Source organism: Tachyglossus aculeatus, chromosome 2 (genome assembly GCF_015852505.1).
Source record: "Tachyglossus aculeatus isolate mTacAcu1 chromosome 2, mTacAcu1.pri, whole genome shotgun sequence".
Classification (NCBI taxonomy): Eukaryota; Metazoa; Chordata; class Mammalia; order Monotremata; family Tachyglossidae; genus Tachyglossus; species Tachyglossus aculeatus.
Genome location: NC_052067.1, coordinates 135990205 through 136008963, shown reverse-complemented (window position 1 = coordinate 136008963; position 18759 = coordinate 135990205). Strand labels below are relative to the sequence as shown.

Genomic DNA, 18759 nt, shown 5'->3' with positions numbered 1-18759 from the left:
GAAGTGCCTGTTACGTATTGTAATATCATTATCTTGGTCTGATGCACTTGTTATTCATTGTCTTTAGGAATCTACACTTACCTTTTGGTAAAGTATACCTTTTGGTATTTGTTAAATGCTTACTATATACCAAGCACTGCTCTAACCGCTGGGGTAGATACAAGGTAATCAGGATGGACACAGCCCCTGTCCCACATAAGTCTCACAGTCTTACTCCCCATTTTACAGATGAGGTAACTGAGGCACAGAGAAGTGAAATGTCTTGCCCAAGATCACACAGCAGATAAGTGGTGGAATCAGGATTAGAACCCATGACCTCTGACTCCCAAGCCCATGCTCTTGACACTAGGCTGCATATCTGTCTTCTTTCTTAGATGGAGAGTCCCATGGGGGACAGAAATTGTGAGTGATTGATTATCTTGAATTGACTCCAGCACTTAGCACAGTACTTGCCACATAGTAAGCATTCAATCAATACCACTATAACAAATTAAGTTCCAATAGGCATTTGAGGGCCCAGAACCCAAGACTCATAGAATTACGTAAGAAAAGAGATGAAAAGTATGTATTGAAATTAAAGGTTGGTTTAAATCAATCAATCAATCGTATTTATTGAGCGCTTACTGCGTGCAGAGCACTGTACTAAGCACTTGGGAAGTACAAGCTGGCAACACATAGAGACAGTCCCTACCCAACAGTGGGCTCACAGTCTAGAAGGGCTGGGCTGTAGAGGGGGAGAAGGGAGGTGAGGTAGGAGATGGTGAGGGGATGGAGAGCCTTGAAGCCAAGGGTGAGGAGTTTTTGCCTGATGCGTAGGTTGTTTGGTAGCCACTGGAGATTTTTGAGGAGGGGAGTAACATGCCCAGAGCATTTCAGCACAAAGACGATCCGGGCAGCAGCTTGAAGTATGGATTGAAGTGGGGAGAGACAGGAGGATGGGAGATCAGAGAGGAGGCTGATGTCTCCTAGAGTAGGAGGTCAGCTCTGCCCATGGATAGAGAAGGCCCTGAGAACCCTCTGACGGATCTGCTTGGTCTTGATCCCGTAGATAACAGGGTTGAATGCAGGTGGCACCAGGAGGTAGAGGGTAGCCAGGAGGATATGGACGTGGTGAGGGATGTTGTGGCCGAAGCGATGGGTGAGGAAGGAGAACATTCCCGGGATGTAGAACATCAGGATGATGCAGATGTGGGAACAGCAGGTCCCCATCGCCCTGAACCGGGCGTCCCGGGAGGGGATGCGAAAGACTGCCCGGAGGATGAGGATATAGGAGGCTGCAATGGCCAACACATCCAGCCCCACCACCAGCAGGGCCACCATCAGCCCATAGAAGCGGTTCACAATGGAGTCAGAGCAGGACAGCTTGACCAAGGCCATGTGCTCACAGTAGGAATGGGCAACAACGGTGCCCTGGCAGAAGGAGAGCCACTGCAGGAGGATGGGGAAAGGCATGATGAGGACCAGACCCCTCCCCAACACCACCAGTCCAATCCGCCCAATCACCACCGTGTTCAGGATGGCGGTGTGCCGCAGGGGGTGGCAGATGGCCACAAAGCGGTCCAGCGCCATGGCCACCAGGATTCCGGACTCCATGGAGGAGAAGGAGTGAATGAAGAACATCTGGATGAGGCAAGTGTGGTACTCCATCTCCTGGGTGTGGGTCCAGAGGATGGCAAGCATCTTGGGCACGGTGGAAGTGGATAGTACAAGGTCAATGATGGACAGCATAGCAAGGAACAGGTACATGGGCTGGTGCAGTGTTGGGTCAATTTTGATGGTGAACAGAATAATGTTGTTGCCCAGCAGGGCCAAGATGTACATGATGCAAAATGGCACTGCCACCCAACATTGGATGTCTTCTATCCCAGGGATGCCAATCAGGAAGAAGGACCACGGTCTTGAGCTGGAGTTACTGCTGGCAACAGTCATGATATGTGAGATATTCCCACTGGGAGATGGAGGGGTTAACTTTCTGGAAAGGAAAAAAGAAGGCTGAAGAGGGACATCACAGTGATCTACCCACTAGAAGGGTCTCTGTGCCAGCGGACAGGAAACCTCTGTGAGGAAATTAAGAGGGAACGAGCTTAAGCTGCGACAGAAAGGATTTAGTTAAATGCAAGCAAGAACTTCTTGGATGGAAAAACTACGAATTGCTAGGATGGATTCAGAAACTAGATGGTGGGGCCTCCCTCCCTAGGTGGCCTACAGTTATTTGGGATGATTTAGGATTAAAGAGCCATTCCAGAAGAATGGAGACAAGAGGATGACTTAGTGAAATTTGGAAGACCTTTATAAACCAAAGAATCTTCACTTTTAGAATTCAGTAGTGTCATATGTGTATTTTTAAGAGAACGTATGTTTGTCTGTTTATAAGAAAACATTCTAGCAATCAACTAGGTTTCAAAAGGTAATGAAATCACATAACATCGAAGCAGAGTTCTACTGCACCTGGAACACTGCTAGCAGGTCCATTTGCCACATCTTTGGAAAAAACTGGATAGCTGGAGAAGGTACAGAGAAAGATGTGGGGCATGGCCAACCACTGCTGTCACCACAGCAATGGAAGGACTACTGGATCTTTGCTGACAAGGAATCCCAAACTCTCTGTTAATTCAGTGATTCAGCAAAGAAATAATGAGCGCTCGAACAGTACACTACCTGCCAGACTTTGACTTTATTCAACTTGGCAGCCCCATAGTTAGGTCCCCCGCAGGCCTAATCTTCTGAAGATTAGGGGGACCCTCTAGACTGTAAACTCACTGTGGGCAGGGAATGGGTCTATCAATTTTTTCGTATTATACTCTCCCAGATGCTTAGTACAGTGTTCAGCACAGAGTAAGCACTCAATAAATACCATTGACTGATTGACTGTTTGATGCCCTTTTCCTGGGTATAATATTATATACTATTGTGCTTACTTTAGTCATATATATTTTAAATTGATATTCCAAAACACCAAACAACGCCCTTTACCCACCCTGCAAAATGAACTTCTGGACATTCTTGTAGACTGCCACCAGCTCTTTGTCCTTGGCCACCTTTACCAACTCTATTGTAGTGTTCTTTCCCAAGTGCTTCGTGAAATGCTCTGCACAGAGTTGGATTAATTATCATAAAACATTTTAATTCTGCCCCCTTCTTCAGCTGTCTCGTTTAGTAAGATTTTCTGCCTGAGAGCTGTAATTCTCCTATATGAATGAGGGTCGGGGTATGAGACCTCAAAGAGGCTTCCAGTATCCTTAACACTAATGTGTGCTATGGGTATATTGGTTTATTATCCAGTCAGGCTAATCTCATCGGGATCGTTGTCCTACGTAGGATATTTTATTTGATTCACTGGGTTTTTTTCACATATGGGAATGGTTCATGTTGCCCCAAGGATGTTGTTCATGACTCTTTTGATCATTTTCAAACCTTGGCATTAGTCTATGCCTCTATGCCTCTGATTTACACCCCTTTAATTTTCCATTATTTCCCAACAAAAATCTACCAAGTTGATCAAGGAGTTGGAGTAGGTTTCTTATGAGGAGAACCTGCAAAAGTTATACTCTTCCTACCAGAAAGATAAGGATTGGGAGAGACGGGATTGAAATTAATAAAATTGTTCCCTACCCTGCACAAGTCTGTAAATTTATACAATTTTGCATTTAATTTTTCATTTAACTCATTCAGGAAATACATTTTCTCTATCACCCTAATTAAAGTGTAAGCACTTTGTGAACAGGGAATGTATTACTTGCTAAGTTTCATGCAATTTATCAGCAGATTTTCAATAAATGCTTTTGCAACTACTATTACTCCTCCTCCTCCTCGTCTTCTTCCTCCTCCTCCTCCTCCTCCTCCTCCTCCTCCTACTACTACTACTGTAGATGGGTGGACCCAAAATTACTATTCATCAAATCCCTTCACCCCAGGAAGATGGGGCACACATTTAAGTTTTGAAGGTGGTGGATTCAAGAAATACCAAAGGAAACAGTTCTTCACTCCAGGGTGGGATGGAGGCATGATATTCATTTGTTTCTGCAGGATAGCAATAAATCAATTTATAATATTTATGGAGCATCCAGTGCATGCATAGTGCAGTTCCGAGCACTTGACAGAGTTTGATCGAGGTAAAAGGCACAATTTCTGATCCTAAGGATCTTACAGTTTGAATGGATTAATGGTCTGAGCCAGGATAACATTGCTTTTATTCTTATGCACATGCACCTGAGTATAAATGCATGCACATGCAGTTGTAAGTGCTGTGTTCACACATATTTTTTATGTATGAAAGTGTAAATAGGTGTATGTGTGCTTGGGTCAACACTTGTGTCACGTGAAGCAAGAGACTATGGGAGCCATAAACCATCTTACTACCTCTCTTCCAGAGCAATGTGGAAGGTTCTGTCGGTCTTTTCTGCCACATCTACCTTCCCTGACCCAATAATGACTGCTGTTGACAGTGTCAACCCTGTATTCAAAGGAAAGTTGCCTCTGTGTGAGTGTTAAGTGAAGATTGTGTGTGTGTGTGTGTGTGTGTGTGTGTGTGTGTGTGTGTTCAGTCAATATGGAATCTACCCTGTTTATCTGGAGATTCCGTGTAACCCTCTCCCCAGTTCACTGTCTAGTGTGGATGAACCAGGTTCTGTGTGCTGAACCTGGTTCTGAACCCATTACCTCCAGGCACCAGAATTGGTGAGACTGCCTGCCCAGCTGTCTGTCTGGGAAGAATTTCATAGCATGTAGAGGAAACTGCATGGAAGACAGGATTTCCTTATACAAAAAAAAAGTCATTTTCCCCAAAATAGCTGGGGTCTCTGACTCTAAACTTAATTATTGAGTCTAAATATTTGCCAAGCATGCAAGCGAGACTTACCAGTCTACAAGTCCGAAGACCACCTCTAGATCCTTACATGTGCAATCCTCCAGTATTCTGGTACAGTGGCCGTTCAAACAACAAGTTATGCAGTTCACCGGTAATTCCAGAATTTTCCTTCGAAATGCATCCAGAACTCTTGGCTAGATGCCATCCAAATGGGTGCCATATGGGCTGAGTGATTGGTTTACGTTTAGTTCATCAACTTGGTCTAAACCGCCCTGTATGCTAACCCACTTTGATCCAAAGTTCTCTGACTTGCTTGCTTCAAAAGATAAATATATAATAATCTGAGTGTGGGAATTTCCCTAACATTTTCAGCAGGAGTAACAGCAGCGTTTGTGGAGTGTCTGAGGGCATTGCCCTTCCCCAGTAAGGATCTAACACAGGATGGCATTGAGTCTCTTAGCTCTCTCTTCATCACTGAGTGCTTGTTTAACCCCAGCAGAGCCCTCAGTCTGACCTAAGGGACTTTCTGCCTCCCACTCCCCAAACCCTTTCCGCAGCCCTGCCTCCCCTCTGAGAGTTGTGGAAACTCAAGGTTCCTCAGCCTGGCAGAAAGTGCCTCCCCGATCATAGCCCCAGAGGCCACAGGGCATGGGTCTGGTCCACAACTCAAGTTGGTGGGGGCAGGGAGAGCATGCCAACTAGGCAGGCACTAGCCATCACCCCCGGAGCCTGCCTGCCCTCAGCCCATACCCTCTCCTCTTCCTTTCAATCAATCAATCAATCAATCAATCAATCGTATTTATTGAGCACTTACTGTGTGCAGAGCACTGTACTAAGCACTTGGGAAGTACAAGTTGGCAACACATAGAGACAGTCCCTACCCGACAGTGGGCTCACAGTCTAGAAGGGGGAAGTTTCCTCTCAACTGGAGCAGCTTTAGGCCCTGAGACCCCTGGGGGCCATAAACCCACTGCCAGGCTGGCACCCTCATCCCCACCTGATCAGTCTGACAGGGCAGGCCGGCTCCTCTGCCCCCGAGCACTGCAGGGCCTGTTATCAATGGCAGGGCCATCCCCGGGAGAGCTGTAATGGTGGAGCTATCTGGAGGGCCCAAGGGGGCTCTGGAGAGACCCAGAGATCCTGGGAGAGTGGGGCTGCTCTCTCCAGGCTCCACTTGCTCATGTGGATCCTGCATGCACACTAGGCATCCTGGACATTAACTTCAGTGAGCAGTTCCTGAACTTCCTAGAAAGATTCTGCCACACAAACAGCACCTCTTTGGAGCTAATCCCCTTTTGTCCAAACACGAATCATTCATGATGTGAGACACCCAACCTGTGCCCACCAGTGCCCCAGGGCAGAGATTGCTCTGCAACTGTGGAACAGCTTCAAACTGAACTGTAGACTATAAGCTCATCCTCTAGACTGTAAATTTGTGGTGGGCAGAGAACGTGTCTACCAGCTGTGTTGTATTGAACTCTCTCAAGGACTTAGTACAGTGCCCTGCACACAATAAGCATTCAATAAATACCATTAATTGAACTCAGGACAAGGTGACCTGTTCAGTCAGTATACAAAGCAGCTGTATAGTTCTTGAGTCTCAGTTGCCACTTGTCCCCATCCCAAGACAGGCAGTGGTTTCCACCTATTATTATCGCTGGGCTGATGGAGCAAGAGTTTGGGGCTGAGTTGTTTGTGCAGCAAGGGGAGTACTGGCCCTTGTGGTCCAATAACATCCTCCTCCCATGCCCTAGTTCACCATTTCCAACTATGTCACTCCCAGTCTCAGAGGCCCTAAGGCTTACCCATACTACCAGGACTCCCATCAGCCCCTGCTCTAGCCCAAGAAGTCCTTCTCAACTTTGAGAATGTTGGAAAGATGACTTCTGTGATGGTTGGCCCAAGCTGAGAGAAGCCTGAAACTCTGCTGCTCCTGCTGGGCCTAGTCTCATAAATTTTTATTCTTTCCTTATGAAGCCATGTGACCCCGTGGTCAGAGCACAGAAATGGGATTCAGGAGATTTGGGTGATAATTCTGGCTCTGCCATTTGCCTGCTGAGTAAACTTGGGAAAGGCACATGAGTTCTGAGAGCCTCAGTTTCCTGTAAAATTGGGATCAAATGCCTCTCTCCCTCCTTCTTAGTCTGTGAGCTCCTTGTGGGACAGAGACTGTGTCTGATATAATTGTCATGCATCTATCCTAGCGTTTAGCATAGCACTTAATAACTGCTGTAAGCACTCAGTAAGTGTCACAACTGAATCTTGTTGCCTGTCACAAACCCTTTCCCTACCTTACTCTTAAATTGGGACCCCCTTGGGGGTCAGGGACCCTGTCTATCTGTCATCTACATACTTCTTTCCCAGCGCTTAGTACAGTGCTTTGTGCACAGTGGGTAATTATCAATCAATCAATCAATCGTATTTATTGAGTGCTTACTGTGTGCAGAGCACTGTACTAAGTGCTTGGGAAGTACAAGTTGAATTACTATTGCTACTTACTAGTTATGTCTATGTTTTCCCTCTTTTCCAATGTGCCTATGTCTACCTGTCTACTCTAACTGACTACTCCCTTAGATTACAAGGTCCTCAAGGGCAAGGAGCAAGTCTTCCACTTTAATTGTATGTTCCCAAACCCATACCTCTGAGTAGCACCAGCCCCAGATCTGGGACTCAGCACTGACCAGTAGCACAGAAGGTCACAGATGGCCATGCAATAATAATAATAATGATAGCATTTGTTAACCACTTACTACGTATCAAGGACCGTTTTAAGTGCTGGGGTAGATAAAAGATAATCAGGTTGGACACAAGTCCCTCTTTCACATGGGGCTCACCGTCTTAGTCCCCATTTTACAGATGAGGTAACTGAGGCACAGAGAAGTGACTTGCCGAAGGTCACACAGCAGACCAGTGACAGAGTCAGGATTAGAACTCAGATTCTTCTGATGCCCAGGCCCATGTTCTATCCATTAGTCCAGCATCATAGCCACCAGCAACCCTCTCACTTCATGGTGCTAAAGGGGTGTTTTTCATGGTAATTTCTAAGCACTTACTATTTGTGAAGAACTCTACTAAGTGCTGGGGTAGATACAAGTTTAACGGACTATACACAGCTTTGTCCCACATGGGGCTCACAGTTTAAGGAGCAGGCAGTGAACATAGAGAGGCAGTGTAGCTCACGGGAAAGAGCATGGGTTTGGGAGTCAGAGGTCACAAATTCTAATCCCGGCTCCGCCGCTTGTCAGCTGTGAGACTTTGGGCAAGTCACTTAACGTCTCTGTACCTCAGTGACCTCATCTATAAAATGGGGATTAAGATTGTGAGCCCCACAAGGGACAACCTGATCACCTTGTATCCTCCCCAGCACTTAGAACAGTGCTTTGCACATAGTAAGCACTTAACAAATACCAAAATTATAATTATAAATTATTATTATTATTATCTGCAGCAGGCAGACCAAGAAGTTGATGGCCTGTGCCCTGACCCAGAAGATGGGGAGCACCTAGGGCAGGGTGGAGCAGGAGTGGACCAGGTTTTCAGAGGACAGCATGGCCAAGAAGAACATGGGCTTCTGGTAGTATTGGTCCATTCTGTAGAGGAAGAACAGGAGGCAGGTGCCGGCCACAACCCTGTAGAATACGGTTCAGAAAGGACATGAGATCCACATGTGCATGGAAGCCATCCCTCGGATATTGACAAGGAAGAGGGTGGTGGAGAATGAGTGAGGGCATTGGAGGAGTGCATCGCAGCCTGGGAGCTTCAGAGCCCACCCCAGACCACCCAAATGAGAAAAGGCTGCTCTGGGGGGACCACCAGGGGGCTACTGCTCTCCAGTATTTATCCCAAAAATCTGTATTTCCTGATGGCCCTGCCCCTGTATTCATTCATTCATTCATTCATTCATTCATTCATTCATTCATTCATTCGTATTTATTGAGCACTTACTGTGTGCAGAGCACTGTACTAAGCACTTGGGAAGTACAAGTTGGCAACATATAGAGATGGTCTCTACCCAACAGCGGGCTCACAGTCTAGAAGGGGGAGACAGACAATAAAACAACATATTAACAAAATAAAATAAGTAGAATAAATATGTACAAATAAAATGAGTAGAGTAATAAATACGTACAAACATATATACATATATATAGGTGCTGTGGGGAGGGGAAGAAGGTAAGGTGGGGGGGTGGGGGGAGGAGGGGCAGAGGAAGGAGGGGGACTCAGTCTGGGAAGGCCCCCTGGAGGAGGTGAGCTCTCAGTAGGGCTTTGAAAGGAGGAAGAGAGCTAGCTTGGCGGATGTGCGGAGGGAGGGCATTCCAGGCCAGGGGGATGACATGGGCCAGGGGTCGATGGCAGGACAGGCAAGAACAAGGCACAGTGAGGAGATTAGTGGAAGAGAAGTGGAGGGTGCGGGCTGGGCTCCAGAAGCTTGGGGAAAGTCATCAGAATCCTGGCCACATCCGGGGCCATGTTGCTCTGGCCCAGGACCATGGCTGTGTCACAGTTCGGGTCGGGTGCAAGTTCCTGGTTCTTGGGGAGCCCATTGTAGCAGCCCATGAAGGCCCGGGCCAACAGCACCCCTGGTAGCTCCTCCCCAAGATCCCCAAGGCCCAGTGGTCCTTGGCCCCATAGCTCAGCACCACGGCATGATAGACCTCTTGCAGCTCAGACACCATCACGTCCCTGCCCATGGCCACATTGCCCCTGAAGGCGCAGCGGGCCGAGCGGGCTGTCTGTGTGAAGGTGTTGATCACGTTCTTCACCTCGGGATGGTCAGGGGCCACACCAAAGCGAACCAAGCCATAGGGCATGGGCAGCTTTTCAAAGATGTCCACCTGGGCCTGAGGGTGGTGCTTCAGCAGGTGCTGTGCAGTGTAGAAGCCGGCCGGGCTGCTGCCCACGATGCAAACCTGGGGGGTGGGCTCTGCCGTGGAGAGATGCTAGCAGAATGGGAGAGAGTTGGCAGAATGGGCAGAATATTCATTCAATCATATTTATTAAACACTTACTGTGTGCAGAGCACTGTACTAAGTACTTGGGAAAGAACGATCCAACAATAAATAGGGACAATCCCTGCCCACAACGAGCTCACAATCTAAAGGAACTCACAGTCCTTCTCAGCATATCACTCTGAAGGTGGGACACATTTTCCCTAGGCAGCTCCTTGGGGGCACTTCCTCTTTTTTGGTCAGTAAAATCATATAATCCAGGCCTGAAGTCACTCTAAGTATGAGGATATGCTGGATAATTGAGGAGTTGTTTTTATCAAATTAATTCCATGGATGGTGTCCCTGTAAATAAGAATAGAACACACAAACCATCACACAACACACCATCACACCCTGCATCTTACATGGTATCCCTGTGCTCTGACTGTGTTGGGAGGGAAGAGCCAACTGCGCTGAGGTACCCGACTTAGGTGTCCCAGAGTTCTGCAAACCAGTCTAGCTCCTCAGACAACTTGAGGAACTTTTGCCCTTTGGGGACACCATCTCCCAAGACCCAGTGTTTCCAGGATTTCTCGTTGGGCATTAACTCAATGCTCAATATGCAGTGCAACTCCTGCTCCCTTCACATCTGGCAGAACAATCAGTCAATCAATCAGTTGTATTTATTGAGCACTTAATGTGTGCAGAGCACTGCACTAAGCACTTACGTGAATACAATATAATAATGAAGTTTCTAGACACGTTCCCTACACATGAGGAGGTACAGCCTAGAAGGGGAGACAGACAATATAAATACATAAATCACACAAATGTTGTGGGGTTGAAGGTGGGATGAATGGGAAAGGGAGTAGGGCAAATGAAGGCTTTTAGATTCCACAATTTTTCAAGACTTGTTCTACAAAACATTAGTTAAGTTTAATCCTTCAAGATGACCCTCATTAAGCAGCTAGCAAATGGGGAAGTGGGGAAATGGCTTTCCTAGCCACAGAAGGCATTTTGGTTGATGTATATGCAAAATGATCAACCTTAGACCCTCTCCAATCCCTCCTCCACCCCACTTCCAAACATCCAGAAGTATGTTCTGGTACTGCTATCTCCAGATGCTCTTTTCAGGTTTCCTCTACTCTGGGCTCTCTCACTAGGTTCAGTGCCCAGGTCCCAACTGATGCTTGAAAAAGAGAGACTCAGAGGAATGGGAGTGGTAGATGAGGGAGCAGAGAGAAGAGGGGTAGTGGTGTGTGTTAATCAATCAATCAATGGTATTAATTGAGCGCTTAGTGATGCAGAGCACTGTACTAAGCTCTTGGGAGAGTACAATGCAACAGAGTTGGTAGACACCTTCCCTGTAAAGTGTTTGGTACGTAGTAAGCACTTAATGAATATTATTATTATTATTATTATTATATTCATATTGCTAGGGTCTTTCAGACTATCTGGAGGGTGGGCGAAATGAAGTAGGGTAAGATAGTCCCTCAAGAGATGAGCTGGAAGAATGAATGTCTATTTGCAAGATGATTTTGAAACCAATAAAAAGGTGTAATAGCTCACTCTCACTGTGTGCCCAGTACTGTGCTTAGCACCAAGGTAAATAAAATCCATTCAGGTTTGATGCAGGTCCTGTCCCACATTCATTCATTCAATCATTCAATCGTATTTATTGAGAGTTTACTATGTGTAGAGCACTGTATGCAGGGAGGCAAAAGTCTCCCACATGAGACTCACCATCTAATGGGGAGGGATAAAGAGGGAGAACAGATATTTAATCTCCATTTAACACATGAGGAAACTGAAGGACAGAGAAGCTAAGTGACTTGACCGAGGTCACTCTCTCCTGCCACTAAAAACCTTCAGCCTTTTGCTATGGAAATCATGCCTGAGACACTTGCCCATTACTCTCTCTAAATGCCTCTGGAATGGACTCTGGCATGGCAAGCAATTCCATATGCTTGCCCCAGTGGATGAAGAACTGCTTTACCTTTGCTTTGAGCTCACCAGTCTCAAGTTTAATAGATGTCCTCTCTCCTTGCCACTATGGATTAAAAGCAATTGGAAAAGAGTATGGGAAGATCTTGATGGAATCTAATTTGGCAGGGGAGGGTTTCTGGAGTAGTTATCGGAAATTCAGTTACTAGTAAATAGGATAATAATAATAATGGTATTAAGCTCTTACTATGTGCCAGGCACTGTACTAAGCACTGGGATGGATACAAGCAAATTGGGTTGGACACAGTCCCTGTCCCACGTGAGACTCACCTCATCTGTAAAATGGGGATTAAGACTGTAACTGAGGCAGTGAAGTGAAGTGACTTCCCCAAGGTCCCAAAACAGACGAGTGATGGAGCTAGGATTAGAACCCATGACCTCTGATTCCCAGGCCTGTGCCCAACCACTATGAAAATGGCTTAGTGGAAAGATTACTGGCCTGGGAGTCAGAGGACCTGGATTCTAATCCCACCTCTGCCACTTGTTTGCTCTGTGATCTTGGGCAAATCACTGAATTTTGCTGTGCCTCTGTTTCCTCATCTTTAATGTGGGGATTCAATACCTGTTCTCCCTTCTACTCAGACTATGAGCCCCATGTAGAGCAGGGATAGTGTCTGATTAATTTGTATCTACCCCAGCACTATAGTGTTTGGCACATACTAAATATTTAATAAATGTCATTATTATTATTATTATTTGCATATTGCTAGGAGCTTTAAGAACATTTGGAGGGTAAGGGAGATGAACTGTCCATGAGGGACAGACTGGAAGCATGGACATTTATTTGCAAGATGACTTTAAAAACAATAAAAATACGTAATCCACTCTCGTCACATGTTCGGATGGGAGTAAGCCGTTAGAAAGGCAGTGTCCAGCCTTACCCATTAGATAGCATGACCTCGGCAGTGTATGATCTGGGCTAACAGTTTTGAGAGTAAGCACATGTCAGATGGTATCTACAAATGATAGCTGTGGGTATTTTGGTGTCTGTGGAGTGCACACATGCAATACATTCCACTGATAGATTGATCAATTCTGATCAATCAGATGAAGAAGCAGCATGGCATAGCAGATAGAGAATGGACCTGGGAGTCAGAAGGTCATGAGTTCTAATCCCAGCTGTGTGACCTTGGGTAGGTCACTTCACTTCTCTGTGCCTCAGTTCCCTCATCTGTAAAATGGGGATTGAGACTGAGCCCAATGAGGGACAGGGACGGTTTCCAACCCAATTTGCTTGAGTCCACCCCAGTGCTTAGGACAATGCTTGGCACAAAGTAAGTGCTCAACAAATACTATTATTATCATTATTATTGTTATCATCATTGTTATTTTTACTACCCACTTCCGAACAGCATCCTTTTCACTGCTGCTCTACTCGGTAAAGAAGAGAGTTGGATTGAGAGTGCCATCTTTTGAGAGGCTGCCAGATAGGATGTTACAAAAGTGGCTCTGATATCTATGTTCAACTCTGAAAGCCCAAAGAGCTGTTTCCAAAGTCACTTTGCCTCAGTTCCTTCATCTGTAAAATGGGGATTCAGAACCTGTTCACCCTCCCTGCATAGAGTGTGAGCCTCATGTTGGACTGTGTCCAATCTGATTATCTTGTGCCTCTATCAGGGTTTATTGCTCTTAGACAATGAATGGGAGGAAGATTCCCCCCAAAATGGGGAATGTATCAGTCAATCGTAATTATTGAGCGCTTAATGTATGCAGAGCACAGTAGTAAGCACTTGGACGAGTATGCTATAACGACAAACATATTCCCTGCCCACAAGGAGCTTGCAGTCTAGAGAATGTAAGACGTGCCACCTCTGGCTCATAATAGTTGTGCATTCAGTTCAGGCCTCTAGTCTCCAATGGGAGTACCAAGATGCTTGGAAGAAGTGTTTGTGAGTCGACTTCCTGGACACCCGCCCTCAGGGGACTTTTTAATGTACTGATTTACCATCTCTTAAAAATCTATTGATGTTAGTGCAAGTTTTGTGTCTACCAGGTGGGAGCAACAACTAAGGTTTCCAGCTGGAGTCCGGACAGGGTCCTGATGCTTCACTGCCTGGCGATGGCTGGGAAAGGGTGGCAGGGACTTGGGGAACATGGAGCAGAACGTTCCCAAGGCTGGGCTGCAAGAATGGAAAAATTGGACGTCCCTAAGACCCAGCAGTGGCTCCCTTTATTTGTCCCCCGTCCCAGCCCCACAGCACATGCACATATCTGTTATTTATTTATATTATTGTCTGTCTTCCCCCTTTAGATTGTAAGCTCACTCTGGGCAGGGCAGATAAGAACTAAGTCAAAGATGACATTGACCCGGATGTTGGCACATACCAGCCAGGTGATGCCCATGTGTTCACAGTCATTGGTGGGGAATTTGTCTATTGTTATACTGTACTCTTCCAAGAGCTTAGTACACTTCTCTACACATAGCAAGCGCTCAATAAACAGAGAAGCAGCATGGCTCAGTGGAAAGAGCACGGGCTTTGGAGTCAGAGGTCACAGTTTCAAATCCCAGCTCCGCCAATTGTCAGCTGTGTGACTTTGGGAAAGTCATTTAACTTCTCTGTGCCTGTTACCTCATCTGTAAAGTGGGGATTAAGACTGTGAGCCCCCTGTGGAACAACCTGATCACCTTGTAACCTCCCCAGTGCTTAGAACAGTGCTTTGCATGTAGTAAGCGCTTAATAAATGCTATTATGATGATGATGATGATGATAAATACAATTGAATGAATGGGAACTCCTAAATTGATTCTGCGTTGTTTGTTTTTTTTTTTATAAGGGTGTAGAGCTAGAAACTCTCAGCAGCATCACACAGGGATTAATCTTTTTTATTGAAGATCTTCCCCAGTTGCTTCCGAATCTGTTTCGTCCTTACCATAGATGATAGGATTGAGGGCAGGTGGGACTACCATGTACAGGTTGCCCAGGAGGATGTAGACATAGCCGGGGATTTTGTTGTGTCCAAAGTGATGGGTGAGGAAGAAGAGGGCTGGGGTGAAGAAGGCCAGTATGATGCAGACATGGGAGCTGCAGGTACTCATGGCTCTGAGCTGGACATCCCAGGAGGGGAATTTCCTGAATACAGCACAGAGGATCCTTAAGTAGGAGACAATGTTCAGAATCACATACACAAAGAAGATGCAGATATGAACCAAGCCAAATGTGATGTTGACCTGGATGTTGGCACATGCCAGCCAACAATGCTCATGTGTTCGCAGTAGGTGTGAGGGATGATGGAGTGGCCACAGAATGGCAGCCACAGGACAAGGAACAGGAGTGGGGTCATACAGAAGCTCTTGACAACCACTATTACCACGATCATGTTGATCAGTTTGTGGACGAGGATGGTTCAGTAATGGAGGGGCTTGCAGTTGGCCACATAGTGGTCATAGCTCATGGTCACGAGCACCACACTCTACATGCTGGAGAACATCTGGGTGAGACAGCCTCCAAAGCTGATCTCCCGCAGCCTGAGCCAGAAGATGCCCAGCATCTTGGGAATGGTGGCAGTGGACAAGCCCAGGTCAATGGTAGCCAGCATGGCCAGGAAGTAGAACATGGGCTGGTGGAGGCTCCACCTGGTCTTTATAATAATAATAATAATAATGATGGCATTTATTAAGCACTTACTATGTGCTAAGCACTGTTCTAAGCGCTGGGTAGGCTTCAAGGTGATCAGGTTGTCCCACGGGGGGGCTCACAGTCTTCATCCCCATTTTACAGATGAGGGAACTGAGGCACAGAGAAGTTAAGTGACTTGCCCAAAGTCACACAGTTGACAGTTGGCAGAGCCAGGATTTGAACCCAAGACCTCTGACTCCACAGCCCATGCTCTTTCCACTGAGCCAAGCTTTATCATGAACAGGATGGTGCAGTTCCCCAAGAGCATGATCAGGTACATGGCGCACACGGAGAAGCCAATCCAAATGTGGGCAGCTTCCAGCCCTGGCACCCCCAGCAGGAGGAAGGAGGAGGGGTGGGACTGGGTGTCATTGGTAGAGGGCATCTTGCCAGGGGCTAATAACTACCACATTTATCACTCAGTTCTGTAGGAGTACTTGGGGCAGTCCTGTTATGAAAAATGCATTCAATCCAGCTCTTCTGAACCAAGGAGCATGCTTGTTCTGCCCTCTCCCATTAATAAAACCTTCCTTTTGTTGAAAGTATATATTTTGCTCCTTTCCCCCATCACACCAACTGCCCCTCCACCCCTCAACCCATTGACTGCTCTTCAATGTCTTGTATGGACAGAAGTGAATTCATAAGTCCAACTGAAGTTAGCTTATCTCTTAGGCACTAACTCCTCCCCGCCAAACCCGCCCCAACCCTGTTTTCTCCTTTCCCTGTAGGAGCTCAGCAACACAATTGTTCAAAAGGCAGAATCTCTGTGGGTAGCCTCCATCCTGCACCCCACCATCCATCTTTCAGGAGATGAGTGGTCAGCTTCTGTCAAAGTGAAAGGCTGGAGTGGCCCTGAATGACAGAGAAGGCAGAGCTGCATGGCTAATGAGGGCTACAGCTATTAACCTCAGGGGCTACTCCATCTCATCAAGCAATGAGAAGCAGCTGTGGCTTAGTGAATAGAGCATGGGCCTGGGAGTCAGAAGGACCTAGGTTTTAGCCCCAGCTCTGCCACTTGTCTGTTCTGTGACTTTGAGCAAGTCACTTCACTTCTCTGGGCCTCAGCTACCTCATCTGTAAAATGGGGATTAAGAATGTGAGCCCCCTGAGCCCCCTTTTCCCTCTCCTCCTTCCCCTCCCCACAGCACCTGTATATATGTTTGTACGGATTTATTACTCTATTTTTTTACTTGTACATATTTACTATATTTATTTTGTTAATGATGTGCATCTAGCTTAATTTATTCTGGTGACTTGACACCCGTCCACATGTTTTGTTTTGTTGTCTGTCTCCCCCTTCTAGATTGTGAGCCCATTGTTAGGTAGGGACCGTCTCTATATGTTGCCAACTTGTACTTCCCAAGCGCTTAGTACAGTGCTCTGCACACAGTAAGCGCTCAATAAATACGATTGATTGAATGAATGAATGAATGAATGACAGGGAGTGTGTCCAACCTGATTAACTTTTATCTACCCTAGCACTTATTACAGTGTTTGGAACATAGTAAGTGCTTAACAATTACCTTTTCCTCAGCTCCCCTTCCCCTCTGCATTACCGCAACTCACTCCCTTTTCACTATTCCCCCTCCATGCCCCATAACACTTGTGTATATATGTACAAATCTATAATTCTATTTATTTATATTGATGCCTATTTACTTGTTTTGATCTGTATTCCCCCTTGTAGGCTAAGCCCTGTGTGGGCAGGGATTGCCTCTCTTTGTTGTTGAATTGTACTTTCCAAGCACTTAATACAGGGCTCTGCACACAGTAAGCACGCAATAAATATAAATGAATGAGTGAATGAAGTACTATTATTGTTATCATCATTATTATTATAATTATTATTATCATCATTAAACAATAGGACCATTCCTTCCCAGCCATTTTGGGAGTGAAGACCCCACCAGCTCCACTGGGGCTCCAGGACACTTCAGCACACCTTGGACTCTGGACAGCCCTTGCACCTTTGGATGAGAGCAGCCCTGCAGGACCAGACAAGAGCCTGGAAACTCAACCATCCTCAACCGTAAAGTACAGTCCCTCCCCATCCCCCTTCGCCTTACCTCCTTCCCCTATGTGTATATATATATATATATATATATATATATATATATATATATATATATATATATATATATATGTGTATACATATACATATATGCATATATATATATGTGTGTGTATACATATACATATATGCATATATATTTGTACGCATTTATTACTCTATTTATTTATTTATTTTATTTGTACATATTTATTCTATTTATTTTATTTTGTTAATATGTTTTGTTTTGTTGTCTGTCTCCCCCATCTAAACTGTGAGCCCGCTGTTGGGTAGGGACCATCTCTATATGTTGCCAACTTGTACTTCCCAAGCGCTTAATATAGTTCTCTGCACACAGTAAGCACTCAATAAATACGATTGAATGAATGAATGAATACTGCAGCTCTCAATTGTTGTTGTCATTGTTTTTTTTTTAATTGAATGGCATTTGTTACAGTACCAGGCACTGTACTAAGTGGGACTTACAGTCTTAATCTCTATTTTACAGATGAGGTAACTGAGGCACAGAGAAGTAAAGTGACTTGCCCAAGGTCACATAGCAGACAAGTGGCAGAGCTAAGATTAGAACCCAGGTCTTTCTGATTGCCAGGCCTATGCTCTATCTACTGGGCAATATTGTTTCTCTAGTGCTCTTGGTTAATTGTTCTGGCTGTTTTTATTTTGTCAACAATTTATCTGCTTGCCTGTCACCATTTCCTCTGTTTCCATTCTGAGATGGTGAGCCTTCTGAATTAATATCAGTGTGCTTTTCTCTGGTACAGGGTGCTGCCCCGTGCCTGCCCTCTACAAATGCAGTAAAGAATAATCATAATAATAAGGCAGAAAGAGGGAAATGGCAAGTTTCTTACCAGCAGCTGGAGATACTTAGGTTTGCTTTGGTGGGTTTGAGGCAGCTATATGGAGGAAAGGCTATTTCCCTACTTGGTTTATTTGAGGGAATTCTTCCAAGGCAGGGAATAGAGAAATGTTTAATTGAGGAGATGGTGCCTGGGTGTTTGGTCAGGCTAGGGACATGTGAAGGAGGGAGGAAACCACCATGACTCGCTCTTTCACTTTCTATGACAGTATGTAGGGTACGAGTCTGTGTGTGTGTATATGTTGCATGGATGTTCTCTAATGCCTTTCATCCTTCAGACTCCCTCTTCCTTCAACTCCTCGGTAGCTGAATCCCCTTTGCCAGGGACCCCAGAAGCAGACTCTCTAGGCTGTTTTATAATCTCTGCCTGCCCATCCTGGCTCAGAACTCTGATTCAGCCTTCCTTTGGGCTGCAGCTTGGGCAGAGTTGCCCCCACTTTCAAGCTTGCTGTAAACAGGGAATGTGTCTGTTAATT

At 45.8% G+C, this 18759-nt stretch overlaps 1 protein-coding gene across 1 annotated transcript; it reads right to left on the bottom strand.

Annotated features, from left to right (window-relative positions):
- Positions 1-978: 978 nt before the first annotated feature.
- On the bottom strand, positions 979-1935 carry LOC119943104 (olfactory receptor 52L1-like). Its single transcript, XM_038763986.1, has one exon. It carries the CDS (start codon positions 1927-1929, stop codon positions 979-981), a length of 951 nt encoding a protein of 316 aa, XP_038619914.1. The 5' UTR covers positions 1930-1935.
- Positions 1936-18759: the final 16824 nt, after the last annotated feature.